This window comes from Lagenorhynchus albirostris, chromosome 16 (genome assembly GCF_949774975.1).
Source record: "Lagenorhynchus albirostris chromosome 16, mLagAlb1.1, whole genome shotgun sequence".
Taxonomy (NCBI): Eukaryota; Metazoa; Chordata; class Mammalia; order Artiodactyla; family Delphinidae; genus Lagenorhynchus; species Lagenorhynchus albirostris.
Window position 1 is genome coordinate 83,125,307 of NC_083110.1, and position 26,369 is coordinate 83,151,675.

The following is a 26,369-nucleotide window of genomic DNA, read 5'->3' on the forward strand; positions in this document are numbered from 1 at the left end:
GAATTACCTGCTGGCCTGTGACCCCTCAGGATTCACACACACACACACACACACACACACACACACACACACAGTGAATCCATAACCGTTCTAGGGAAAAATGAGTGAATTTATTCATAATTCTGGAGCAGCAAGAGACCCACATGTGTGTGTATGACACAGGTCTTCACTCTCCATTTTCTATCCTCAGGCAGTTTTAATGTCTGAAACTTGCATACGAATTGCGTTTTCATGCCAATAGGGATTATCTGGGTATGAGAGTATATGGGCTATTTTCTGTTTTCTTCTTTATACTGCTGTTTATTTTTTTAAAGCGTCTTTTAAATGAGATGTAAAAGAGGACCAAGCTATTCCTACTTACTTCACTAGACCTCCCCTACCGTCTGCCAACTCACGTCTTAAGGGGCCTGGACCCATGTTTCTCACGCTCAGTATGAACAACTTTTTTTTCATTTAAAAAATTTTTTTATTTATTTATTTTTGGCCACGTCGGGTCCTCACTGCTGTGCGTGGGCTTTCTCTAGTTGAGGTGTGCGGGCTTCTCACTGCGGTGGTTTCTCTTGTTGCGGAGCATGGGCTCTAGGCACATGGGCTTCAGTAGTTGTGGCTCGCAGGCTCAGTAGCTGTGGCTCGCGGGCTCTACAGCGCAGGCTCAGTAGTTGTGGCGCACGGGCTTAGTTGCTCTGCGGCACGTGGGATCTTCCCGGACCAGGGGTCGAACCCGTGTCCCCTGCACTGGCAGGCGGATTCTTAACCACTGCACCACCAGGGAAGTTCCCTGAACGACCTTTTTTAAAAAATATATATATTCTCACGCAGCCCAAGAATATGGTCCTGGAACCCAGTCTGGAAAGCACTGGAAACATTAAGATCTTCCTCTGAGAAAATGGCTACACTGATGGAGGTGTGTCCACTCTGCAGCTGGTCAAGAGGCTTTCACAGGCCACCGTACGAGGAAAGCAACTTCTCACAGGGCTGCGGCCCTACAGGGTGGGCTCGGGGACCACGGGACCCTCAGGCCTCAGCAGGAGAAGCTGAGCATCGGATGCGACTCCCCTAGCCCACGCGGTTGTCCCGGCCCAGCCCCCGAAGGCACCGTCTGAGCAGGGAAGGGAGGGTGTGAGACCACAGTCCCACGTGCAGGGGAGGGGGCCGTGCTCTGCGGCCCACGCCATCCTCGCGCCCCATCAGGCACACACAGCACCACTCAGCGGGAGGGCAGACGGGGGAGAGGCGCTGAACTGCACCCCAACGCTGTGCTCACACAGAGCCTGGCCGGGCTGCAAACACCCGGAGCCCAACCTCAGAGGCGCCTGTGACTGCCGCCCCCGCGAGGGCTCCACAGAACCACCCACCGCCACTGCTGAGAGCAAGCGGACTAGGGCCACCCCCTCCCCAGGCCACGTGTCCCCCGGCGGAGCCAGTGCCAGCCGCGACCGAAAAGGCTCCTGTGTCGCCTTCTGCAGGTGTCAGGAACCGCCGCCCCCAGACAGAGTGCCGCGGTCTCTCAGAGACAGCTCCGTGGTGAAGGGAGCAGTGGCCCCGTGGGTACCTGTGCCTGGGGACCTGATGCCTCAGGCTCGTGGTGGGGGGAGGGTAATGTACTAAGGAGCACACTGATGCCCCCACTTGAGAGAAACACAGTAAAGGCAAAAGGACGGATAGCAAGATGCAGCAAAGGGCGTTCTGATCACTCGGTTAACCTGTGATGAGCCAGGGGCCACCAGTTAAATGTCCCGACGCCAGTTGCCACTGCTCGATGGAACTCGGCCGGAGGAGGGGATTCTGCTTCTCCTCTCTGTCGCCAGAGGGAAGGTGCAGCGACCCGGGAGCAGGCACGGGGCGAATGAATGACAGCTTGGCTGGTCTACTTCCAGGCCCTGAGCCCACCCCTTGCAGGCTGAGGCTGGGGTGGCCGCCCTGCTCTGAGTTCTCTGGGTCCAGGGGGCTCACACCCTCTGCCCCTCGCCACAAAGGGCCACCACCAGCACAGACACCCCACCACGCAGGAAACCCGGTGCGGGCGCGCAGGGGAGAGAAGGGTGAGGCCCGGTCAGCGCAGGTGGGGGCCACGTGGGGTGGGAAGGGGCGGGGCCGGAGCGGGCACAAGCAGCAGTCAGCCGAGGCCTCAGACCCAGGGCGGGGCCTCCTCGTCTCAGCATCTGCGAACCGCGTGAAACAGCCCTGGCAAGGCCTCCCTTTCACTGCACACGGGGCGGCTTCGGGCCCCGGACACGGAGCAGAGCAGGGCGGGGCTGGCGGGTGAAGGGGTTACTGGAACGGGAACTGTCACTGAGGCTCAAAGCTTCCAAGGATCCGAGGCCGAGCCGGTGCCCCGGCGGGCCTTCCTGGCCGTGTGACCCAGCAGCCCGGACGCCCTTCCCCCGGGGCCCGAAACGGGCAGAGACGCCCGAAGGGAAGGGAGCATCGTGCTGGGCCGGCCCGGGGCCACTCGGGAGGAAGGCGGGAGCTCCTGGCACGTGTTCTGAGCCTCCTCTGGAAGCGGCCGCCCATACTCCCCGGGCGCTGAGGAGGCAGGTGAGGGGGCGGCCTGCTACCTGGAGCAGGTGGGGGGCACCGTTCTCCCCACCAGCCGGATTAGCCCGGAGGGCCCACCGGCTTTCCGAGCCCCGGCGTCTGCTGCGAGCCCAGGCCTCTGAAGGGAGAGGACGGTGCAGACGGAGGCTGTCATGGAGACGACCCAGCGCCCCAGGGGCAGGGAGCTGAGGGCTCGGTGACAGCACGCAGTCTGGCTCTGCCGCGGCGGTGACAGCGTGGACACGGCCAGCTGTCGCCGCCCACCTCTCCTCCCCACGGTCCCAGATGGCGCCCGCTTCTCCCCGACCGGTGTCCAGCAGGCCCTGCCCAGCCCCACCCCCCCACCCCCCCCACCACGGCCACAGGCGCGGACCCTCCCGACGGGGAGCCAGCGGCTCAGGACCAGCAGCTGTCTGGCTGCAGACACGCCCTCCTTTGTCGCAGTTTCTCCGAATTCTGGGACTCGCTGCTGCGGACTTTCTGGGCGTTTGCAGCCTCGGGTCCCCACTGGCCGAGGGAAGGGAGGCATCTCACGGATGCCAGGATATGGCATTAAAGAGACCTGAGACCACCCAGACCGCACACCTAGGGCCAGGGGCTCGCTGGGCTACAAGGAGAGGCACGGACATCAGCCGCGTGGGTGAGGAGGCGTGGCTGGAGGTGGGACCACAGGACAGTGCGGGCACCCCGCACAGACACTGCTGACCACACGGCCTCTTCCATGCACATAAACAGCCCGAGGGCTGCAGCACCGGGACCACCCATCCCAGAGACAGGGGGATTCAGTACATGTATTCAAGGAACAATCCCCTCCCCTCAAGGGGTCTATGTTCTAAGGTGGGAGACTGAAGATGAACAATCGATGGGAATAACAAATGGAAAAGTAGAAAAAATGCAAGATTGTAGCCTTAAATGTATGGACGGTTACATTCAAGTAAATGGATTAACATTCCAATTAAAGAGCAGGCATTTTCAGGCTGGATTTTAAAAAGCAAGAGTCAACCATGTGCTATTTATAAAGATACCACTTCCCACTTAAACGTACAGAGGTGAGAGGTTAAGGGTGGAAAACGGTTGCTCACACAAGCACCAACTAAAGAACCAGGAAGCCACGTTAACATCAAAGGAGACTTGAAGCCAAGGAACGTTATCAGACATTTCTTAGGGATAAAAGGTTCAAGTCACCCAAAGGACACGGCAGTAGCAAATGTGTATGCAGCCAAAATCAGAACCAGTGTCTGAAGCAAAACCAACAACAAAAGGAAGAAACAAACTCACCAACAGAGCTGGCGATTTCATCATTCCTCTTTGTCACTGACAGACAGAAAAGGAGAGAAAACATGAAACACTGACATCAGGAGTAAAACGGAGGCATCACTACAGACACTGAAAGAAAAATAACCCCTTTATGCCAACAAACACAGCAACTTGGATGAATGAGGTAAGTTCCATTTCTTGAAAGACACAAATTACCAAAACCAACACAAGAAGAAATGGAAACTCTGAATACCCCATATCTATCAAAGAAATCGAATTCGTCATTAAAACCTTCCCACAAAGAAAATTCCAGGCTCAAATGGCTTCACTGGTGACATTTAGCAAACATTTAACAGAGAAATAACACCAACCTCACACAAACTTTTTCAGGAAACAGAGGAGGAGGGAACACCTCCAACCCCTCTTATGAGGCTGGCATAAACCTGATACTAAAACCAGACAAGGACATCACAAGAAAAGAAAATCTAGACCAATATCCCTAGTGAGTATAAATGTAAAAATCATGAAATATTAGCAAATGGAATTCAGCAATATCTAAACATGACCCTAACAATGTGAGATTGGAATACTGTTCCAAAGTCAACCAGTGCAGTTTAACACATTGGCAGAATAAAGGAGGTTATCTCCACAGATACAGAAAAAGCATTTGGCAAAATTCAACAACCATTAATGACTTAAAAACAAAAAACTCAGCACACTACGAAAAGAAGGACACTTCCTCAATCTGATAAGGGAATCTCTGAAAAAGCTCAGCTGACATCATACTTTATTTATTTTATTTTGGGGTCTTCGTTGCTGCATGTGGGCTTTCTCTAGTTGCAGCGAGCAGGGGCCACTCTTCGTTGCGGTGCGCGGGCTTCTCATTGCGGTGGCTTCTCTTGTTGTGGAGCACGGGCTCTAGGTGCGCAGGTTTCAGTAGCTGCGGCACACAGGCTCTACAGCGCAGGCTCAGTAGTTGTGGTGCGCGGGCTCAGTAGTTGTGGCTCATGGCCTCTAGAGTGCAAGCTCAGTAGTTGTGGCTCACGGGCCCAGTTGCTCCGCGGCATGTGGGATCTTCCCGGACCGGGGCTCGAACCCGTGTCCCCTGCACCAGCAGGCGGATTCTTAACCACTGCGCCAACAGGGAAGTCCCTGACATCATACTTAATTGTGAAATATTGAACACTTTCTCCCTAAGATCAGGAAAAAGGCAAGGATATCTGCTCCCACCACCTCTCTTCAACCTTGTGTTGGATGTCTAGACAGGATGAAAAGGCATAAAGTTGTAAAAAGGAAGAAATACATCTGTCTTTTATTCACAAGTGACATAGAAAACCCTAGGAAATCTAAAAATAAGACACTAGAATAGGCGTGTTCAGCAGGGTTTTAGGATAGTCAATATGCAACAATTTATTTTTTAAACATAAAATTTGTAGGGATAAGTTAAACAAAACATGTGCAGTCCCTGCACACTGAAAACTACAAAGCCATGCTGACAGAAATCAAAGACCAGAATAAATGCATGGCATGCCATGTTGATGGACTGGAAAACTCAAAATGTTAAAAGGTCCATTCCTTTGTAACTGACCAACAGTTTCACGCAATCCCAATCAATATCTCAGCCAGCTTATTTTAGGAACTGACAAAATGATTCTAAAATATACGTAGAAAGGCAAAGAATCTAGAATAGTCAAAACAATTTGGAAAAAGAACTCAGTTGGAGGGCAAACATATCAGCTTTCAAGACCTATTTTAAAGCTACAATAATCAATACAGTGTGGTATTGGTGTAAAGATAGAGAAAGAGATCAATGGAACAGAATAGAGTCCAGAAATAGGCCCACGATTATAAGTTCAACTGACTCTCAAGAAAGATGCCAAGGAACTTCAATGGGGGAAATCAACAAGTGGTTCTAGATCAAACAGACGTCATATTGCAAAGCAGGAGGGAGAGGAAGAGGGGAAAGAGGGAAATGAGAGGAAATAGGGAGGAGGAGGGAGGGAGGGAGGGAGGAATGGAAGGAGGAAAGAAGAGACAGAACTTTGGCCCTTACTTCTTATCAATACAAAAATCAACTTGAAATGGAGCATAAACAAAATTAACAGCTAAAACAAACCCATAAAAGTTCTAGAACAAAGGGAAAAAATCTTTATGACCATGAGTTAGGTAAATATTTCCTAGAAAGGGCACAAAAGGAACAAATCATAAAGGAAGAAACTGATGAAAAACTGGACTTCACCAAAATTAAAAATGTCTCCTTTTCCAGAATCACCATTAAGAACTGAAAGGGAGTGATATGAAATGCAGCACTGGTTCCCACCTCCCAGCACATGACCAGATTGGCTGTCAAGGGATACAGGGAAACTTCCTGGGGTGGTAGAGAGACTCCACACTTGACTGCAGTGGTGGTTATACAACTATATACATCTGTCAGAACTCACTGGATCACATCCTTACAATTGATTAATTTTGTTTTATGTTAATTACACTTCAATAAAACTGATTTTAAAAATTAACTCTATTTCTATGTACCAGCAATGAAAAAATCTAAGAGCAAAACTATAAAAATAATGCCACTTATAACAACATCAAATAAACATAAAATACTGGGCGATACATTTAATAAAAGATGTACAAGACCTCTTTACTGAAAATTGCAACCCATTGCTGAGAGAAACTAAAGCAGACCTACATAAATGGAGAGACATACCATGTTCATGGATTGAAGATTCAGTATCACTAAAATGTCCATCCTCCCTAAAATTGATTTGTAGATTTAATACAATCCCAATCAAAATATCTGCAGACATTTTTGTAGAAATTGGCAAGCTGATTCAAAATGTGTAAGAAAATACAAAGGATCTAGAATTGCCAAAATAAATGTGGAAAATGAACAAGGTTGGATGATGTACGCTACCTCATTTCAAGATTTACTATAAAGCTACAATAATAAAGATGGCATGTCATCAGTATAAGGAAAGATAAAAAGAGACTCCAGAAATAAAGTTACATATGTAGATCAACTGACTGTTGACAAAGTTGCCAAAGTAATCCAGTAGAGAAAGAAAAGTCTCTTCAAAGAATGCTGCTGAAATAACTGGGTACCCACACAGGGAAAAATGAAGTCCCCTGCCTCACACTCCACACAAAAATTAATTTGAAAGTTATCCTAGATCCAAACTTGACGTTAGGGTAAACAAGGATTTCCTAGACAAGACACAGAAATGACTAATCAAAACAGAGCACTCATCAAAACACATCCATCCAAGGACTTGAATCCAGAACGTTTAAAGAACTCTTACAACTCGATATTAATGACACACACACAACACAAAATGGGTGAGAGACTTGAACAGTCACTTCACGCAACAACTGCACAAAGGGCCAATCAGCGAGTTAAAGAGTCATCTACAGCCTTAGTCATCAAGGAAATGCAGATATTCCTAAGACCAAACTTTCTCTTTGTTTCTTTTGTTCATCACGTTTGGAAATGCCCCTCGTCTGCCAACATAAGAGGCATAATTTTGGGGTAACTGTATAGTCCTCCACAGCAACCGATGTGGCCATGCCTGCTGGACAGATCCTGCAGAGCCTCTGCAGTACCAGCTGGCCACCCTCTGGCCAGCATATGCCTTTACCCCAGACCCCATGAGCACTCCCAGGACCCAGCCAGAAAGGAGAGCAGGGCTGGGCTGCGTCTGCCCCCGGCACGCTCCGTCACAGTCCCTGGAGGAGATGGCGACACCCGTCGGTCACAAAGCCCCCAGCTGGGGCTGGTCTAAGCACACCCACATTGACTCCTTCGTTGTCTGTTTCTGTCCAGTTTAGTTAAGTCCAACAAGCATTTACTGAGAGCTTCTTAGGTGCCAGGCCCTGTGGAGTCCAGAGTGAACACAAGGCAGCCCCGCCACCGTGGCTCTTCCAGAAGTGGAGAAAAACCCCTAGAGAAGGTGTCTCTGCACTGGCCTGGGTCCCATACCAGGGCCACCCACCCAGGGCCACCCCACCCAGGACCAGGACCACCCCATCCAGGACATCCATCCAGGGTCACCCACCCAGGGCCACCCACCCCAGGCCCCCAACACCAGGAGGCCCAGGGGCAGAGGCACAACCCATCTCAGAACTGCCCCCACCGCACTCCTCTTGAGGCCTGTCCTGCGGGAGCCATCATTTGCTCGTTGACAAGATGGAAAGTGACTGCACTTGGGAGAGAAGGAACTGCTGATGGAAGTGTAATTAACAAACCTTCGGAACCTTTCAATTAACACGTCTGCACATGAGTGAACCTGCATTCTCTGGGGCATCGCTTTTTTTTTTTTTTTTTTTAATTAAAAGCAACTTGAGTTCGTTTTGTAAAGGCTTCTAGAGATTCCACTGGACACAGCTCCTAGGTCCAAGGCCAGGCCCACCCCACCTGGCTCCGGGCGACCACTGCCCCCTCGGCCCCCTCAGCCCACAGTACTCTCACTCCAAGGCTGCACACGGGGCCAGAAGACGTGTGTCATCCCCGGGGGAGGGTGGGCAGGACAAGTCCCTGCCCCTGGAAGTGATAAGCCCCAAGTTAAGCTGTGCTGAACAAACCTTGCCTCCCAGCCCGATGCACAGCTCTGCGAGCTGCCACCTGTGGCTCTGACCTTCCCTGCAGCTCGGCATGGCGCCTCCGGCCTCAGAGCTGGTAGACACAGCCCGTGCAGGCTCCAGGCCTGCCTGTGTGCATGAGACGGCCATTCCTAACCTGCGGCCCCTGCAGACTGGACGCTCCAGTGGGAGGTACGTGGGTCTCCACGCCCCCGCCATCCCAGCAGAGAAGGGGGCAGGAGGCAGAGCCCCACACGGGGTCAGTCGCCGGTTTTGCCTCCCCACCCAAACCCTGGGCCGCGCCCCATGTCCAGGGCGTCCCCTGCAGGAGACCATGGGGTCCTTCAGAGACGGAACCTCGCGGGGCCTCGACGACTCCAGACACTCCTTCAAGACGCAAGGAAACAGAACACTGGCGGCAACAGCCCACGAGGGTTGCCCACCCCCGCCCCGGGAAGGCCAGAGCCACCACGGCACCTGCACCTTCACGGGGACAAGGGGTCCACAAAGGCGGGACAGCCAGGGCAGCGGCCTGTGAACCTGGCCTCGGCGTGCACCCCCCAGGCACACACATTCACACACATGCCGGTGCACACACGCACACCCAGGTTAACCCCAGAACCCCAGGCAGAGCCCAGGTGCCCTGAGAGTTCTCAACCCTGGAGCCCCCAAAGCAGGCGCTGGAGTCGGCAGAGTGAGCCAAGCGAGGCCAGGCTGCGGCGCCTGGTGCAGGGGACACGGGGGGCCCTGGGGCCTGGCCTACTGCTGACACCCGCGGGGGCCAACGCTTCTCGGAGCCTCTTCCGCCCCGTCTGCACCTTTCTGGGCCCAGAAGCCTGGCCAGGGGCAGAGACCCCCAAAGGCGCTCGGAAGCGACACCGGCCGCCCCGGCCCGGCAGCTGCGGCCTCGCTGCGCTCCCCAGCTGCAGCCACAGAAAAGCCAAGCTCCCTGTTCTCACTGCTGGGGAGGTGTCACCCCCAGGGCACACGTGGCGATGCCTGGAGGCATGATGAGCTGCCAGGACCGCGGAGCGGGGTGTGCTCCTGCATCAGTCAGCTGCTGACAGCCCCCTCCCCCACCGCGCACGGGATGGCCCTGCCCCCGGGGCGACTGGGCCCAGCGCCAGCACTGCTGCCTCTGCCCACGTTGGAAGCAGCCCCGCTCCATGCAGCACAGGGCAGCCTCCACTCTCAGGCCTGTGGACGTCCGGGGGTCCTACGGGCACAGCCTGGCACTGCCAGCCCCAGGACCCTCTGCGGAGGGAGGCCGCCCTGGCCCTATGTGCGGGCATCCCATCGACCAGACTCTCGGCTCCAGTCAGACGTGTGTTTCATAACCAGCCCACGTGCAAGAGCTTCCAGCCTAACTCAGGGAAAGGACTTTCGGGGCAGTGGCGCCCGCAGCTGCCGAAACCCCTCCCTCACACCTGTGCCTCCTTCAATCGGGCTGGGCAGCCGCCCTGGGCCTGCAGCTGCTGCTCCCTGGCTCGTCCTAAAGCCAAGCTTTCTGCGCCTCTTTCTCCGGTGACCAGCGGGCCTGACCTGAATGTCCTGACAGCCCAGAACAGAAGGCACATGCGTCAGAGAAGGGGGAACGGAGTCAGCAAGGACGGAAGCCCAGGTCTGACCGTCCACAGGGACATAGGCCCCTGCTGCCCAGGGAGGTGGGGTCGCCCTACGCCTGGCCCCCCAAGGCCGGGGCCCTTGCCGCCTGACACAGAAAGCACTGTGGAAGGAACAGTGCCCTGGGCCTTAATTCAGCAGAGTGGTCGTGCTGTCCGGGGCGAGTTAGGGCCCTGGAAGGCCTCTCTCTGAGGTGTCTTACTGCTTGCCCCGAAGTGGGCCCTTCAGGAGAGTCATGGGCATATAGCCCCCCTCACCCCATGTTCACTCGGTTCCCGCCCTACCCAGGTGATGTCGAGTCACGTGAGATACAGGAAGGAACCTAGGAGGTAAAACCCCGCCTCGTGGGATGTTCACTCTGGGGCCGGGGCTGAGATGAACGCAGATGTCACAGGCTCTGCAGTACACAGTTGCCAGGGTTAAGTGCCAGAAAGCAAAGCAGGACAGGGGCCTGGCAGGGGCCCGGTGGGTCCCCAGGCACAACTGTAAAGTGGGCCTCCCGGGAGAAGGACGTGCAAAGGTTTGAAGGAGACATGGTGATCCGTGCTCTGGCCAAATCACTGCCCCACCCTGCTGCCAAAACACTAGGCCAGCTGCTCTCCTGGCCGCTGGGGGGATCGGGCCATGCGATGCTCTGGGCAGGAGCTGTGGGCAGATGCCACACAGAGAGCCACCCCTGGGTGCTAGGTGGGCCATTGGCGTGGAGGACGCCCAGTAGAGAGCATCACGTTGGACTCCTAGCAGAGAATGAGGGGATGCCCTTGGGATACACTGCCCCGCAGAGATCAGAGGCACACGTGGAGGGGCGGGGACCAGGGTGCTGGGTGCTGGGTGCAGGAGGAGGGGCGGGGACCAGGGTGCTGGGTGCAGGAGGAGGGGCGGGGACCAGGGTGCTGGGTGCTGGGTGCAGGAGGAGGGGCGGGGACCAGGGTGCTGGGTACAGGAGGAGGGGGCGGGGACCAGCGTGCTGGGTGCAGGAGGAGGGGCGGGGACCAGGGTGCTGGGTGCAGGAGGAGGGGGGGGACCAGGGTGCTGGGTGCAGGAGGGAGGGGCATGGGGTGCCCGGGGCCTATGGGAGGGAGGGACACAGGCAGCCCATGCTTTGGAAGGTAGAGCGAAGGTGACATGAAGGGCGGGGAGGGGCTGCCACGTGGAAGAGGGCTCCCGGATGGGTCTAGGGGCATTTGGAAGGATGAGGTCAGCGAGCCAGGAGACTCCAGGGGTGCAGGTGTGAATGCGTTCCGGAGATATCTGTGATATACGAACCAGAGACTGGACAGAACAGTCTGGAACGTGTGAAGCAGGTCCGGGCTGGAGATAAAACCTGGAGTCGCCGGCACATGGATGATATTTGAAAGTGTGAGACTGTCCGCACGAGCGCAGCAGAAAAGGAGGGAGCGGGCAGGAGCCCCAGGTGCTCCAGCGTCACCGTGGCGGGGAGGGGAGAAGGGTCCTAGGAGGGGCCGAGAAGGAACAGCAGGGCAGCGGGCGTCCTGGAAGCTGCGGGAAGAGAGGGAAGCTGGGAGGGGCCCAGAGGGTCAAGCTCTGCCGTGGGTCCAGGACAAGGGAGCTGAGAACTGGGCGTCAGACTTCGCCCCATGCAGGGAGCCCTCACTAGGGCTCCGAGGCCGTGGGGACAAATCCGGGCTCCTGCAGGCTCAGGGGAGCATCGGAGGGCAGGTCTGGCACCTGAGAGAACAAAGTGCTGTCAAAGAGTCTTGCTGAAAATGGGGAGCAAAGGAATGAGGCCACGGCATCAAGCGAAGCTTCTCAACACGGGCAGCATGAGGCAGGCGTTTGTTCTCTCCCCAGCCCCACATCGAATGTCTTCTGTACACCTGGCGTTCGTCTCTACCCTGGGGACACCAAAACACATGGTTCACTCCTGTCCACCCTCGGGGGCCTGTGATGTGACGAGTCAACAGTTATGAAACGTGCACTCGGCACAGTGCACAGCTCAAGCTCAGCCCTGGAGTCCCAGGAGCCTGACCTGCAGGCTCCTCGCCTCCACCCAGAGCCGGTACCTTGGACAGCTCTTCCCCAGCCCCAGAATTGCCGGGTGGGAGGCTGGACACCAGTGGGGTTTTTTAAATATTCTTGTAAACTTTTGATTAGAGTATAACAAACGTACAGAAAACGTGCACATCTGACAAGCGTTCAGCTCAAACAACAGGGTACCCTGGTGCCCCCCCAGGGGGACATGGGCTTGACATCTTGTGGCACAGACCAGCACCCTGGCTTCTGTGCTTGTCAGCACGGAGTCAGCAGCGGGGACCCTCGCTCCCTCAGCAGCAGGTTAAGAGGTGCACCGTGTGGGGTGCGGCCATGAGGCCTTCACTCTCACGGCACAGAGGATGCACAGAACGAAGACCCGAGGACTCGCTCGTCCGAGTAATGTCGGTGGACGCTTGGTCCGGTTCCAGCTTCTGGCTACCACACGTCGTGCTGTGCGGACTCCCGTGTGTGCGTCTCTGGGTGCACGGATGTACACGTTTGGATGGGTCCCACCTAGGAATGCAAGCCTGGGCTGCAGGTGTCCATGCCCCCAGCCAAAGACCACCAGAGACAGCATAAGGCTGCACACACCCGTGTACCGTCCTTGCAACAGGGAGAACAGGGGCATCTGTGAGGGTCAGGTTTGCGCTCACGTCAGTGACCTTCAGGAGGGTTCAAGCAGCACGGCCCCACACTGTCTGGAGGCTGCGTGACTTTACGGTTGGGCACCTTAAGCCCACTACAGAGGCTGAGAAGGAGTGAAGCGAGAACTGCAACTGGCAAAGCAGCGGCCAGGACCCAGGAAGTCCAGTCACTTGGGCCTGGACAATGGTCACGTTTCTGTCTGCGCTCCAAAAGGCTTATGGAGGGCTCCTGTGTTTGTCTTGACCCACCACGGTCAGAGGGGTCTGTTGCGGGCGCTCTGTGAAATCGTTCACGTGCAGCAGGAGAATGCCAGGGCCAGCGGCGAGGTCCAGGCGAGCTCCTGGACGTCAGGGCTGTGCTCTCTCTCAGAAATGGTGCGCCACGCAGTTTCCCAAGTGGTTGTATCAATTCACACTCCCTCCCGCCTGCAGTGTACAGAGCAGGAGCACAGTAGGTACATTCAGTTAAACAAAGGCAGTGATGGGGGATCCCAGAGCCTTACGCCAGGGAGCAGTGCGGTCAGCTCTGTGCTTTATTTTTTTTTTTACATCTTTATTGGAGTATAATTGCTTTACAATGGTGTGTTAGTTTCTGCTGTATAACAAGTTGAATCAGCTATACATATACATATGTTCCCATATCTCCTCCCTCTTGCGTCTCCCTCCCACCCTCCCTATCCCACCCCTCTAGGTGGTCACAAAGCACCGAGCTGATCTCCCTGTGCTATGCGCCGCTTCCCACTAGCTGTCTATTTTACATAGATAGCTCTGTGCTTTAAAAGATCATTATCTCCCAGTAATGGTGAGCACACCTGGCACCCAGATCTTGGTTTCTAACACCTTCCCCAATAGAAGGACCAGGGCTCCCTGGAGAACTGGCTGATTCTAGGGTTGGGTCAGGGAATATACATGATGAGCCTAGAGCATCTTCTAGTCCCAGAAAGTAAGGAAGTGCTCAGAAAGAAGCAAAGACAGGAAACGGTGAGGACAGCAGGCCAGAGGGACACAGGAGCCAACGGAAGAGCTTCCAACGGCTAAAGCGGGACAACCTGACCAAAAACTAAATAAACACACACAATAGTATTGGATCGTAATGCAAAGCATAAAACAAACATCCATGAGTCCACGTGGGTTCAAATGAATGACTGAAGAACAAAGTAAATGGGAAGAATACACAAATCTTCCGGGTAGAAGGATTCCAAATAGTTTTATGTAACTACCTTCCTCTAAAGGAGGTGGACCTTAACCCCCCACCCTTTAAGTGTGGGCAGTGCAGTGTAACTTCCTTCCAAAGAGCACAGTGTGGACAGGGGGGCCGAGTAACCTGACAGCGGAGACCCCTGACGGACAGGACCTCGGCCAGGTGATCAAGGTCGGCGTCAGCAGCAATAAGTTGTGCTGAGAGTATGGACCTTGACAGGACGTGACGAGAAGGTTACCTTTCCTGTGGTTTTCCTCCCAAAGACCCATAACCCAAGTCTGGCCATGAGAAAAACGTCACAAATCCCAGCTGAAGGATATTCTGCAAAATACCCGACCAGCTATTCTCAAAACCGTCACGGTCGTCAAAAGAAGGAAAGTCTGAGAAGCTGTCACAGCTCACAGGAGCCTAGAGAGGGACAGCTAGATGTCATGTGGGATTCTGGGTGGGATCCTAGAACAGAAAAAGGATATTCAGTAAAAACAGGTCAAACCTCAATAAACTACGGCTTCAGTTACTGAGAGATTTCACATGTCACCTTGACTGGCCCTGGGCACCCAGATTAAAGTGTTCTGGGCGGGCGTGTCTGTGAGGGAGTTTCCGGATGAGATTAGCAGTTGAACCCGGGACTCAGAAGGGTAGGTGGCCCTCCCAGATGTGGGTGGGTGTCAACCAGTGCCCTGAGGCCTCAACAGAACAGAAGGCGGAGGAAGGAGGGAGGCCCCCGTCTCCGGCCGCCCTGCTGAGCAGCGACCCCTGGTCTCATCCTCTCCTGCCCTCAGGCTGGGACCACACCTTTGGCTCCCCTGGGTCTCAGGCCTTCAGACTCGCCCTGAATCACGGCACAGGCTCCCCCGGGGCTCCAGCTTGCGCGCGGCAGGTTGCGGGACTTCTTGGCTCCACAGCTGCCTGAGCCAATTCCTCTTAATAAACCTCCTTAAATACCTGTATGTAAGCATATGTGTGTACACACACACACGCACACACACGCGTGCGCGCACACACACGCGCGCACACACACACACACACACGCTATTATTCTATTGGTCTGTTTGTCTAGAGAACCCTGACTAGTACAACCATGTCGCACCACTGGTTCCCTAGTTATGACAAAGGTACGATATTAGCGTTAGGGGAAACCACGTGGGATATACAAGAACCCTCTGTTACCACCTTCACAACTTTTCTGTAAAGCTAAATGTTCTAAACAAAGTTTACTTTAAAAAAGTTTGTTAAAAGTAATATATATTTTGTATGTATTCAAGTATGGATTGGAAGGCGATACGAAAAAGTGCAAATGGTTGTTATAATAGTGGTGAGATTACATAAGACACTGAAACTCTTAATATTTTTCTTGTCACTTTCCGTTATATAATAAAAAGCTATAAAGGAAAAAAGGATCATCTGGCAACAGTGTCTGGCAGCTAGAGGGGCAGCCATATAATCTATCATCCAAACTGGGACATGTCTAAGAGCAAAAGGAGGCACTATTAATAATGATGCCCGGTCACCGGACAGGAGGGCACCCACGGGTGCGCGGCCACTGTGAGGAGGCAGGAGCCGCAGGCTCCCGCCCGCTGATTCCCGTAAGGTCAGTGACGCTGGAGAGGGGCCCAGGGCAGCGGGGGGCGAGGGGGGGCTGAGGTCATTGGGGGGCAGCCTGGGACAGCAGGAGTTGACCCCCAATTCTCGGTCCCTCCCACCACTTCCTGCTCTAATGGTTCACACGCCCGGCACCAGCACAGGGTCTGCTCCAGGCCCAGCTCCGGGGCTCTTTGTTGGCTAAGCCCCTTGCTTCCGGCACATTCCAAGTGCCGTGGGCTCTGGAAGCGAGCCTCGGGATCCACACGGCTGAGGGTCCACCGTCCGACTCTAGTTCCACGGGGCACAGAGCCCGGGCCTCCCTCTCCGCTTCGTCCCCAGCTGTCCGGGCGGCAGCCACCCACCCCGCCGCTGCCCACCCGCTGCTCCATCTCAGCTGCCACTGCCCGCAGCGCCAGGCAGATCTGCCACCGGGCAGGGCCACGCCAGCCCATGCACAAGCACACGGACGCTGGGGCCCAACCCTTTCTTCAGCGCGTGATTTCTTTACCCCCCTTTTCTCTGCATCTTCCCTCCTTTCTGTCTTATCTTCCTCCTTTTCTCCTCTCTCAGTCCTGTGCTAACTTTGCAAATTATCCTTTCTGCCTGAGGAGCTAAAATATGATTTCAGAAACACAAGAGGACCCTGACACGGAGAAAAAGAAAAAAGGAAAGAATCGGGGACAATGCAAACAAACACGACCCCAGGACAGCCACAGGGGCTCCTACAGTGCAGCACGGGGCCGGGATCTGAGCCGCCCCCGAGAATTACCAACTCCCAAAACAAGGACGTGATGTGTGTCGCTTTAAGCCGCTACGTTCTGGGGCAATGTGCTAAGCGGTCATAGATAACTGATACGCAGCCGCCAGCAGGAACTGAGACCCCAGGGACACCCCACTAAGGACACCCCTCCCCCCAGGAACCCCCCCCCGCCCCCGCCAGGAACACGACTCCGCGGAGGCTTCCACCAGCCTGAGGCCTCTGAGCCATCACGAGGCACCGTGAACGGAAAGCCCCCAAGCACGTTCTGGCTCCGCAGGTGGCATGCGGAGCAGGGGACCCATCCCCACTGGGCCCTGTCTAGAGTCCCAGGTCACAGAACCTTGAGAAATGATAAAAATGGTCATTGCTAAGTCACTAAGTTTGGGGGTTTTTTATTACCAGCAATAAATAATAAAACAGTGCCCGGTTTGAGCTACTGGGACCAAGACCCCGCTCCCGGCTCCCAGGGGCCAGGCGTTCCGGAAACGGGCCCGAGTCCGACACAGGGCCCGGGAAGACAGCACTGAGCACCTCGGACCCTGCTCGGGGCGGGGTGGGGGGTGTGCCTGGTGCCCGAGAAGGTTGAGCGTCCTGCCAGGCCTGACAGACTCACAGACACACAAGCGCAAAGCTGCTCGTCTCTGGCTTCGGTGACAAGCCCCGCCTGGTGCGCGTGAAGGAAAAGCCGTGATGTGAGAGCAGAGACCTCCCTAGTCAGCGTGTAAACACCAGGAATCTGAATGTGCTCAGCTCCTATTTTTAATAAATTGGGGGCGACACTGACTCTCACCCACATCATCTCCTTGGCTTCACGACTTAAAGAACACCAAGCCGGGTCTGCACAGCGCAGACTGCGGCCACGCCTGCTCAGGCCACATGCTGGAGGCCACCGCAGGCTCCTGTGTCACACCTGGGGATGCGGAGGGTGGGGACAAATGACGCAGCTGGGGCTGGACGGAGCCACACTGATCTCGGTCAGCTGCCTTGGTTTTTAGATAATAGATTTCAGGTCAACAGGCAAAACAGTTTCTGATGAAGCAGGCTTCCCAGTTTTAAAAAATAACAATAATTTTATTAATTGTAGCTTCTCCAATTATGAGCACTAAAATCATTCAGCACGTTGGGCCCGGCCAGTGTTTGGGGAAGAGGCGGGCCCAGCGTGTTCTGCAGGCCGCTGATCAGCGTGTGCCCACCCCCCAGGCGGGAAGGAGGCCCCAGAGGAGCCATCGTGGACGACGTGTCGCCCCGACCCGGGGGGACAGGAGCAGGGCTGCAGGGGGCGTGCACACAGCTTGCGGGACAGCAAGGCTCAGCACTCGCTGGACCCTCACCAGCCCGCAGGAACACTGCGTACCAGAGCCTTATTTCTACCTAGAGTTACACAGCGATAGCAGAGTGAGGCGGGGAGGAGGAAACACACAGTTCTACATCTTTTTCAAATGAGGAGAAAAAATCTGACCGGGAAGGAAAAAAGACACCAGGTAGAAGGCCTGCTCCCACACTAAGGTGAACAAACATCAAATCTGGTTCTGAGCTTCCTACTGACAGGGGAATCGGGACCAGGGCCACGGAGCACAGACCCTGAACACAGGAACCACCGGGCTCAGGTGGCCTAGAACAGGGGACACCCCATGGCACGTCCCGGCCATGGGGCTGGACTCTCAGCGCAAGCAGGACAAGAGGACACAGTGGCCAGAAGGGGGCCGTCTACACAGCCCGGGGCCACCTGCCTCTGGTAGCGCGTCCTCTGCCACACCTGGGTGAGAATCTAGTCATTGCAAAGGAGGAAGTTCAGGCTGTAGCGTCACCTGAAAATGCAGGATACAAAATGCTACTGATGTTTTGGGTACGTGTGTAGCGGGCTACCCAGAGAAAAAGAACAACACAGAAGTAAGAACAGAGCTAAATGAGATCCCTCTGCAGGAAGAGCCAGCCCATCTCCAGACGAAGGACGAGCAGTAGCTTTGGAAACTCCCACCCACTGCCAACACCATTGCCATGGCCCAGCGGAGCACCAGAGCAGGCGGCCCCCTGCTGCTCCCGACGCGACGCGTCGGCCGGTGCCTTGGGGGCCACGCCCACCCCACCACCCACCTGCTGGGCCCTCGCTAAGCCCTCCCACCCAGGGTGTGTCCTCCCCGCGTGCAGCACGCTGGCTGGCACCGTCTGGGGCCGGGTGGGAACACAGACCCTGAGGCCCCACCTGAGACCCGCTGCATCAGACCCGCATTGTCACAAGGTCCCCAGGGGACCCTGACAGCTTAGGAGCTACTGTGAGCTGCCCTGGCCCTGCTCCGAATAAATGCTTGTCCGTGGCTTTGCCTCCCTCAGACCATCCTGGGGCCTTGGGAGGCTCCATCCTCACAGAGAAGCCCTGAGCAAAACTTACCTCCAGTGCATCCTCGCACTACTTCTCAACTGGGAGGATGGGTGGTTAGATTTTTAAAAGAAAATCAACTTATTTTTAGCATTTTAAAACACACAGCCAGATGGATAGACGTGCAGAGCTGACATTTGTTACATAAAAAAGTACGACAGTGGGTCCCAAGTCCATCCCAGACCAGCCTCGTCAGCCACAGGAACGCAGCAAACTCAGCGCCACCCAACGGCCCCGCCGGGACACCTAGCACTGCATGTGGGAGCCCAGGGAATCCAGGAGCAGGGGTGCAAGGCCAGCCGGGACCACACACCTCCTCCCCACCTTGAACCCAAATGCCCACCCCTGCACCGGGGGCCTCTGCACCGTTGCTGCCAGCTGGTAAAGGAACCCAGGGTCTGCAGCCACCAGGCTGCTGGCCACCAAGGCCCCCGCGTTGCAGGGGACGGGGTGTGAACTGCCATCAGCCCGAGCCTGGGCCACACAGAGAGCTGCCACCCCCATCGCCAGCCACCCCCTCTTCCCAGGGTCAGGAGGGAAGGGAAGAGATACCTATTAAAACTCAGGTCCACGCACCACTGGTCAAAGACTCAGTAAACAGGGCTAGACTGTCACTTTGGAACCACGGCCCCATCAGCACGATCGGGTCAGCCCCCCGTGCGCTCAGCACCGCTCTCCGCTGCCCGTGAGCCCTGGGCACACGACGGGGAAGAGTGGGCATAAGCACCGTAAAGTCACCGAGTCATTGCTGGCAGGGGACACGACCGACCACCCAGGAAGCCTGGGAAAATCAACTCAAAAGCCATGAGGACTAACGGGAACCTTAGCAGAGCAGCCACACACGGGCCGGATACTTTTCAAAGTTAAGCTTTCCTTCCTACCAGCACTAACCAGGGTGGAACGTGATGGTTGCAAAGATCTCGTTCACAATTCGACAGAAACAGGCAGTGAATGTGCCCAGCCTAAGCAAGAGCAGGACCCACGGGAGGAAACCGTTCTCACGGTGGCCAGCGTGAGTCCAAACCGACCAAAATTTGCAACATGAAAAGTGAAACCACAGAAGTACTAGAAGAAAGTGCAGGTGCAGGTTTATAAATTGGGTGAGTATCACTTGTGCTTGGTGTTAACAGAGCACCAAGGCCAGAAACTTCCAGAAAGGAAGATCTTGATGAATCTGACAAAAACTAAGCACATCCACGCGGAAGAAAACTAGCAACGCAGAAAGATAAATGACTGCTCCGGGGCATGTGCCGTTGTATACCGGGAACCGTGGAAAGAAACCGGGCAGCAAACATCCCAACAGGGAGCACAGGTCAGGGGTAGGAGTTGGCAATTCAGGAAGGAAGAGCACAAACGCCCCAAACATGCAAAGAAACACGTTACCAACCTCACTGGTCATCAGAGACTCGGAGCACTAATACAATCCTTTTACCTTTCAGACGGTCAAAAACAGACATCACTAACACCCAGAGGCGGTGAGGGTCGGAGAAAGAGGACTTGCGTGCGCTCCGAGAGCAGGCAAACGGGATCTCCCTCCCGGCCAGCCGCACCGGACACAGGCTCCCCTCTTCCTCTCTCCTCTGGCCCCTCCTGCCCTTCACTACATTTATTCATGTTTCCTCGTCTGCTACTGGTCTCCCCACCTCCTCCTTTGTCTGGGTACCCCACACCTGCAGCAGCCCCATCCTTTTGGCCACCGCCACGTAACAACCGTCCAGGACAGCCATGTCTTGTGCCGGGACGGCCCATCTCCAAGGGAGCTGGCCAGCGGCACCAAGCCACACTCCGTGCACACTCTTCTGACTCGTCCATGTCATTCCTAGGAAGTTATCCTAAGGAAATAATGTCAAGTGTACAAAGATGAACATGCAAGGATGCTCACTGGTAAACTGAGCCCCAGCGCCCCCCAACTCCACCCCAACAAATTCAATCTGAATTTCCGGAGGAGGCATCCACAGTTTTTAAGAGCAACCTCTGAGTCTAGTTCACAGGGCTGAGAACCACTATTGTAAATTTAGCCAACAAAGGACGCTGCAGATCTATAGACGGCCATGACACATCGCTAAGTAAAAGACGCAGGTTGAGACGAAACCGTATTTGGAGCATGATCCCATTTCTGTATCAAAGACATAAAGAGTGTTGCTATGTGGCTGATGTGTGAGTACATTCCTAGAAAAGGGCTGGGGCAGAGGTGCGCTAATAGGTCTCAGTGCTGAAAGTACCGATGTCTTGGCTTTCCTATATAGGATAATTTTAGCAAAGTCTTAAACTCTTTTACAAATTTATACACTTTAATGCTTCTTAATTAAAAAAACAAAGGTTTTATAAATTTTGGAAAAGGTTATAAGACTCTGGTAGCCCCGTGTCCCGCCTTACTGCCCACCCTACCCAACACACCCAGGCCAGGCGTTTCAGCCCTCGAGGGCCCCCTTATTTCCAGTTCTCTGGGCAAAGGTAAACCTTCTCGGTGATTAGTTGCCCCCCACTAGCAAGCTAATACCATGTTAGGTTTGAGACTAGCCAGACTGCTGAGAACGGCGGGTGCCCCCCAGTTACCAGTTACTGAGCTGCTCAGCAGAAAGTGATGGAACCCCACTCAGCACCCTCGTGGGGACACCCAGACGAGAGGAATGAAGGGGCCTGCCCAGCACCCCGCAGCACTGGGGCAGGTCCCGAGCAAGGTCAACCCCTAAATCAACTGTTCCTGAAGCCCAAGAGGGGTCGCACGGGAGGAGGCATGGGGTTTCGGGAAGAGGAAAGGGGACCCTTGGTTCCGGTGTGAGGAGGAAGCCCGGAGAATTCTGAACAAGCACCCAACACCTGCCAAGTAAGGACAGTGGCTCAGACACCTCAGGGTTAACAGGGAAGGGGGACATTTAAGATCCCACGTGTCATAACTCCGCTTTGTAGTTGGAATCTACCTGGCACTCTGTTAAATTGCGCTCTTATTTTCTCTTTTCCTTTTCTCTGCATACTAAATCTGATATATTAATTGGGTATTTTAATCTAAAAAATTCATCAGAAGGTCTTACATTGCCATGGCAACCGTGCAGTCCCAGTAAATGCACGTCCTCAGCACAGCTCTATCACCTCTTTCGGCTCACCCTGCACGGGGCCGAGGAAGTGTGGGACCCTCCCTGTCTGCGGGGACGTCTTCACACCCTGAAAGAAAGGTGGGGTGCACCCTTTCTCCTCTTGAAAGACTGGCCTTCCGCCTTTCCAAACCCCACTGCTTCTGCCTAAATAAACCCACAGGCTTCAGGCCAAGAGCTGCACAACATTCTCTCTGCAAACACCTACTGTGATTCCCAAGTCGTGTGCGCCCTGACGATAACGTGAAAACATGGAATAAAAGTGGAACAAAGTGGCCGCCCACCTGGATCACATCCACGGCCATTGGACCAGGGCCAGGCTTGGCATCCTAATCTTACCAAACAAAGCCCAGGCAAGTCTCGTGCTGTGTTCAGTTTGGAGATGTGGCCACCATGCCCAGGGATGAGCAGGTGATTGACGGGCACATGTGCTAAAGAGCGAGCACCTGTAGCCGAGCCAACAGCCCACCTTCACGAGACCAGAAGAGCCAGCACCTCTGCCGTCCTGCTTCAGGCAAACGGGGACAGGGGTGGGGAGAAGGGGGTCGTGTTAAATAATTCGCAAATCCGATCGCGCGCAGCACAGCTGGATTCTGTGCTCTTGGCTCCTCCTTAACGATCCCTGGATCCTGAGACATAACACACTGTGAACAGGTAGAAAAATTCTACCTTTCAAAGCTGAAGGCAGCCACTGTGCTACCTCAATTTCTCTCTTTCTACAGCACCTGCCTTGGGGAGCATGATGCTAAGACATGAAAGAGTGGCCAGCTCTCAGCTGCCACCAGCGAGTACTGAAATCAGACATCTGATGGATTTCTCAGACGTTTTCTCATCGTGCAGCCAGAAGCTAGATGCAAATCTCCTTCCTCATTAGTTCCTAATTCACTCTGGGCTTTCTTCACTTTGAATATTTACTCTCAAAACAAAAACATATAACATAGGAAGCACTCCCAGCAGTGAGCTGTGTTCCAAAGTTAGAACACGAAGACAGGTCTCCCCAGAACACACTGAGTGGGCGTGGCTGGTCCTGGATGCCCCTCCAGCAAGTCCAGGCACCATGCCCCTCCCCGATGACCGGGGCCACGCTCATCAGAGCCCAGGGCCCCCCGAGCAACAGGCTCTGCATCGCTGTCTGTGAGGACTGCCCACATGGCCTGCACATTCTCCAACACTGGCCTGAGGTCGTATTATTGTAATTTCCTATAATGCTTAAATTATGTATCAGAAATAAATAGCTTGGGCTCTTTCGCTGAGCTGTGCTCTAAAATTATAAAAGATCCATCCTACTTCTGCAGGCTGCCTACAAACGAAAAATGCATATTTCGACTATTTTAAGAAAATGTCAGAAAAACATCAAATGTGTCATCTTGTAGCATTTAACTTATCTGCATGACATCTGCAGAGAAGAGCTGTATGTTTGCCTGTGAAAGTATCACAGTGCCCCAGGGGCGGACACTGCACAGCCACCTTTCCCGAGGGTGCTAAGTGAAAGGGCCGTTGTCAGGCAGGGCTCCAGGAGGCGTGCCTGCAGGTCTTTCCTGCTTTCCACCAGCGCCCACCTCCGGGTCACTAGCTTTACCTGCAGGGGGACCTGAGGGCAAACTAGTTCCCAAAAGGGCAGGTCTTTGCACAAAGGCAAGACTCCACCGCACGTCTGAGTGCAAAGGTGGGCACGCCGGCAGCCACGCGGCGCCGTCACCTACACTGAGCTCCGAGGGCCGGGCCCCCGCGCCACCTGTGGGGCAGGCATCTCCCTTCGCAAACTCGGCACACCTCACGTGCAGAGTAACAACCGAGCGCTCACACCTCGCAGAAAAGGAAAATGCAAATACAGCGCCCTCGCTACTGCGGGGGCCTTCGCGCCTACCGACTGCAGACCCTCACCCCGCAGGGACGGCCGGCCTACTCCACCCGTCGCGCCGCCACTGGACACGGAAGACACGCGTGGGCATCGCAAGCACCGTTCGCGAGTTTCCTCGGAAACCGAGACGCCCCTGACACCTTCCCACCGGGAGGCCTTGGTGCCCCGACCCGCAGAAATCCTCCCGCCGCGGCCCCGCTGCGAGAGCGTGCGGAGTCCCCAGACGGCGCGGGTCCCAACGCTGTCCCCGCGAGCGGCCCGGAGTCTCCGCCGCGGCCGTTCTCACCGTCCTCCTTGTCGTCAAACACCGGCCTCCGCGCGGTGGCCGCCGACATGGACGAGCCCATCCTCTTCTTCCACTTGCTCCACGGAAACAGGGGGCGCGGCTGCGCGCGGGCATCGCCCGTGTCCCTGGCCCGGGGCTGGCCGGCGGCGGGCGGCGGCGGGGCGGGGGGCGCGTCGGGGCCGGCGGGGCGCGCGCGGCCGGTGGGCGGCGAGCCGGGGGGCGCCGCGGCGCTGCTGCCCCTGCGCTCGGCGCCGCTCCTCATGGCCGGACCGGAGTGCGCGCCGCGGCCAGAGTCCGGGACATGGCCCGCCCGCCGGGCGAGGAGCAGGAGCTGGAGCGACTGGCAGCGCTCGCCTTGCGCCCCAGGCTCGGCGTTCGCGGGTCCCGGCCGCCCGGGCGGCTCCGCCGAATGCTAGCGCGCGGGGGCGGGGCCGGGGCGGGGCCGGCGGGAAGGAGTCGGGGCGGAGCGAGCGCAGGGGGCGGAGACGGGGCGGGGCCGGGGCGGGGCCGGAGCGGGGTGCGGCGAGCGGCTACGGGTACCCGCCGCCCTCCTCAGTAGGGGCAGATGCAAAGCACGACGACGCGGCGGCAGAGCCAGGAGAGAAGGAGTGGGCCCCTTTGGCCTTTGTGAACAAAGGTGGCTTGCGGACTGCTGCCGCCCGACCCGAGGAAGCCTTAAACCTCATCCTGCGGTTCTGCCCTTGGCGAGACCACGCGCGGGACCCGGGATGGGGTGGCGGGAAACGGCTGTGCGGGGGCCGAGGCCGGGTCGGTGTCAGGACGCGCAGCCCCGCGGTCCCGGGTCCGGCGCCGATATCCCCATGCGGCTGCACCGCCGAGGGAGGGACGGAGGTGGCGGGGCGGGGTCGGGCCCGGTGCGCGAGCCCCTCTCCCGTCGGCCGGCCCAGAGCCTGACAGCGAGCGCGCGCGCACACGCACGCACGGGCGCGCCCGGGGTCACGGCGACGCTGGGCACACGCGCCTGCGCTCTCGGGGTACCCTTGGTTGGGTCTCCAGTCCGGCCCTCAGTGTAGTCCGCCCGGCACGGTTCCCGAGCGGAAGCCCTTGGCGATGGTCCGCGCCTCAGGCCGCCCGGGGACCTTGTACAGCGTATGGGGGTGGGGGGTGTGGTCCGAGGCGCGATTTGACCTCGATGCGCCTCCCGACATTCGATTGGCCAGGAGGGACCTCGCGGATAAAGCGCTCTGCACAGCCAACGACCCAGGAGAAGACTCTCAGTACCGCCCAGCTCCCTGCGCCTAAGACTTTTTCACTGAAGAATTGTTTTGTTATGAGTTGTCTTAGACTTTTGGAAGCCTTTGCCTCCTTAGGTTCTGCCCGCAGAGCTGGCGGTTCCTTCCTACCCCAGGAAGTCCTGAAAGGGCCTTCCGCTGCCCCACCATGACAGAGGACCACCCACCCCTGCCCCGCCTTGACAGAAGACCACCCACCCGGCTTGCAGGCCAAGGCACCAGGCCCTGCGGGTCTCTCCCGCCACCGCCCGTCCCTCCGTGGACATCTTTCAGCCACCCTGGGCTCTGTCCTGCCCTCGCAGCCCCTCACCTGGCTCGCCCCCCCCTCAAGTAGTGGCACTCAGTCTTGGCTGTTCCCGCTTCCCGTCCACTGCCCGAGGTAGAACTACGCTTGTCCCCGACCCCACCTTTGAAATTCGGTGGAGCCCCTTGACCACTGTGGCCTGCTTGACCAATGAAATGTGGGCAGAGGTGAACTGTGTCATTTCTGAGCCACACTTCAGGAGCCAGTGTCCAGACTGGCCATACGTGCCCCCCTGGCCAAGAGGAGTCCCCATCACTTGGCGACCACCTTCCAACCAGCAGTGGATGCACAGAACAAGGGAGAAATCGGCCACTGCGGGAAGCCCTCGAGATTTTGGAGGTGTATTTACCGCAGCATAACCGGGCCGACTGCCACCTGCCGTGCATCCAGTCTTGAGTTAAACTCCAGGGAGGCAAGTTCCCTGGGCTCTGGGCTCCCAGGCTGGGCTCAGCCTCCTTATGCTGAGCTGCAGCCGCTCTCGGAACATGGCTCCCTACCATTGCCCTCTCCCAGTCAGCATGTTGAAGGCACCCAGCTCAGCGCCGGCACAGAGGAGGGGCTCTGTAGGCATCCTTCCGGGGCAGCAGCGAGTGAAAGAATGTTTCTGAAGACGGTGGGGTGGGGGGGCACCGAGGCAGAGTGTCACCCCAGGCAGGCTGAGAGCAAGGGGTGCAGAGTGGGCAGGAGACAGAGCAAAGGCCAGGAGCTGCCTCACCCGAGAGCAGACCAGGCTGCCGCACTCCACCGAGGGCCACTGTGAAGTTCTAGGGGCCTGGGAGGGACTTACCTGTGAACGGGGAGGGGGCAGTGAGGCCAGCAAAGTGTCCCTGTGCCCAGGGGTGCCCACAATGATCAGGAACTTCAGCAGGGTGAGGACAGGGGCTTCTCCATCCTGTGCCAGTGACAGGGGACTGTCAATGACTCAGTAACCAGATAAACGTGTCCACGACACCCAGCACATGGGAGCGCCCACGCAGGATCATGGGCAGTGCACGATCACAGGACTGCTGCAGCTG

At 56.2% G+C, this 26,369-nt stretch overlaps 1 protein-coding gene across 1 annotated transcript in view; it reads right to left on the bottom strand.

Moving 5' to 3' along the window:
• STK32C (serine/threonine kinase 32C) overlaps positions 1-24,196 on the bottom strand; it is an 83,394-nt gene extending 59,198 nt beyond the window's left edge. Inside the window, exon 1 of the mRNA XM_060126922.1 lies at positions 23,797-24,196. Within this exon, the coding sequence (XP_059982905.1) occupies positions 23,797-24,058 (262 nt within the window). The 5' untranslated portion in view covers positions 24,059-24,196. The remainder of the gene's footprint in view (positions 1-23,796) is intronic.
• Between the last annotated feature and the right edge of the window lie 2,173 nt (positions 24,197-26,369).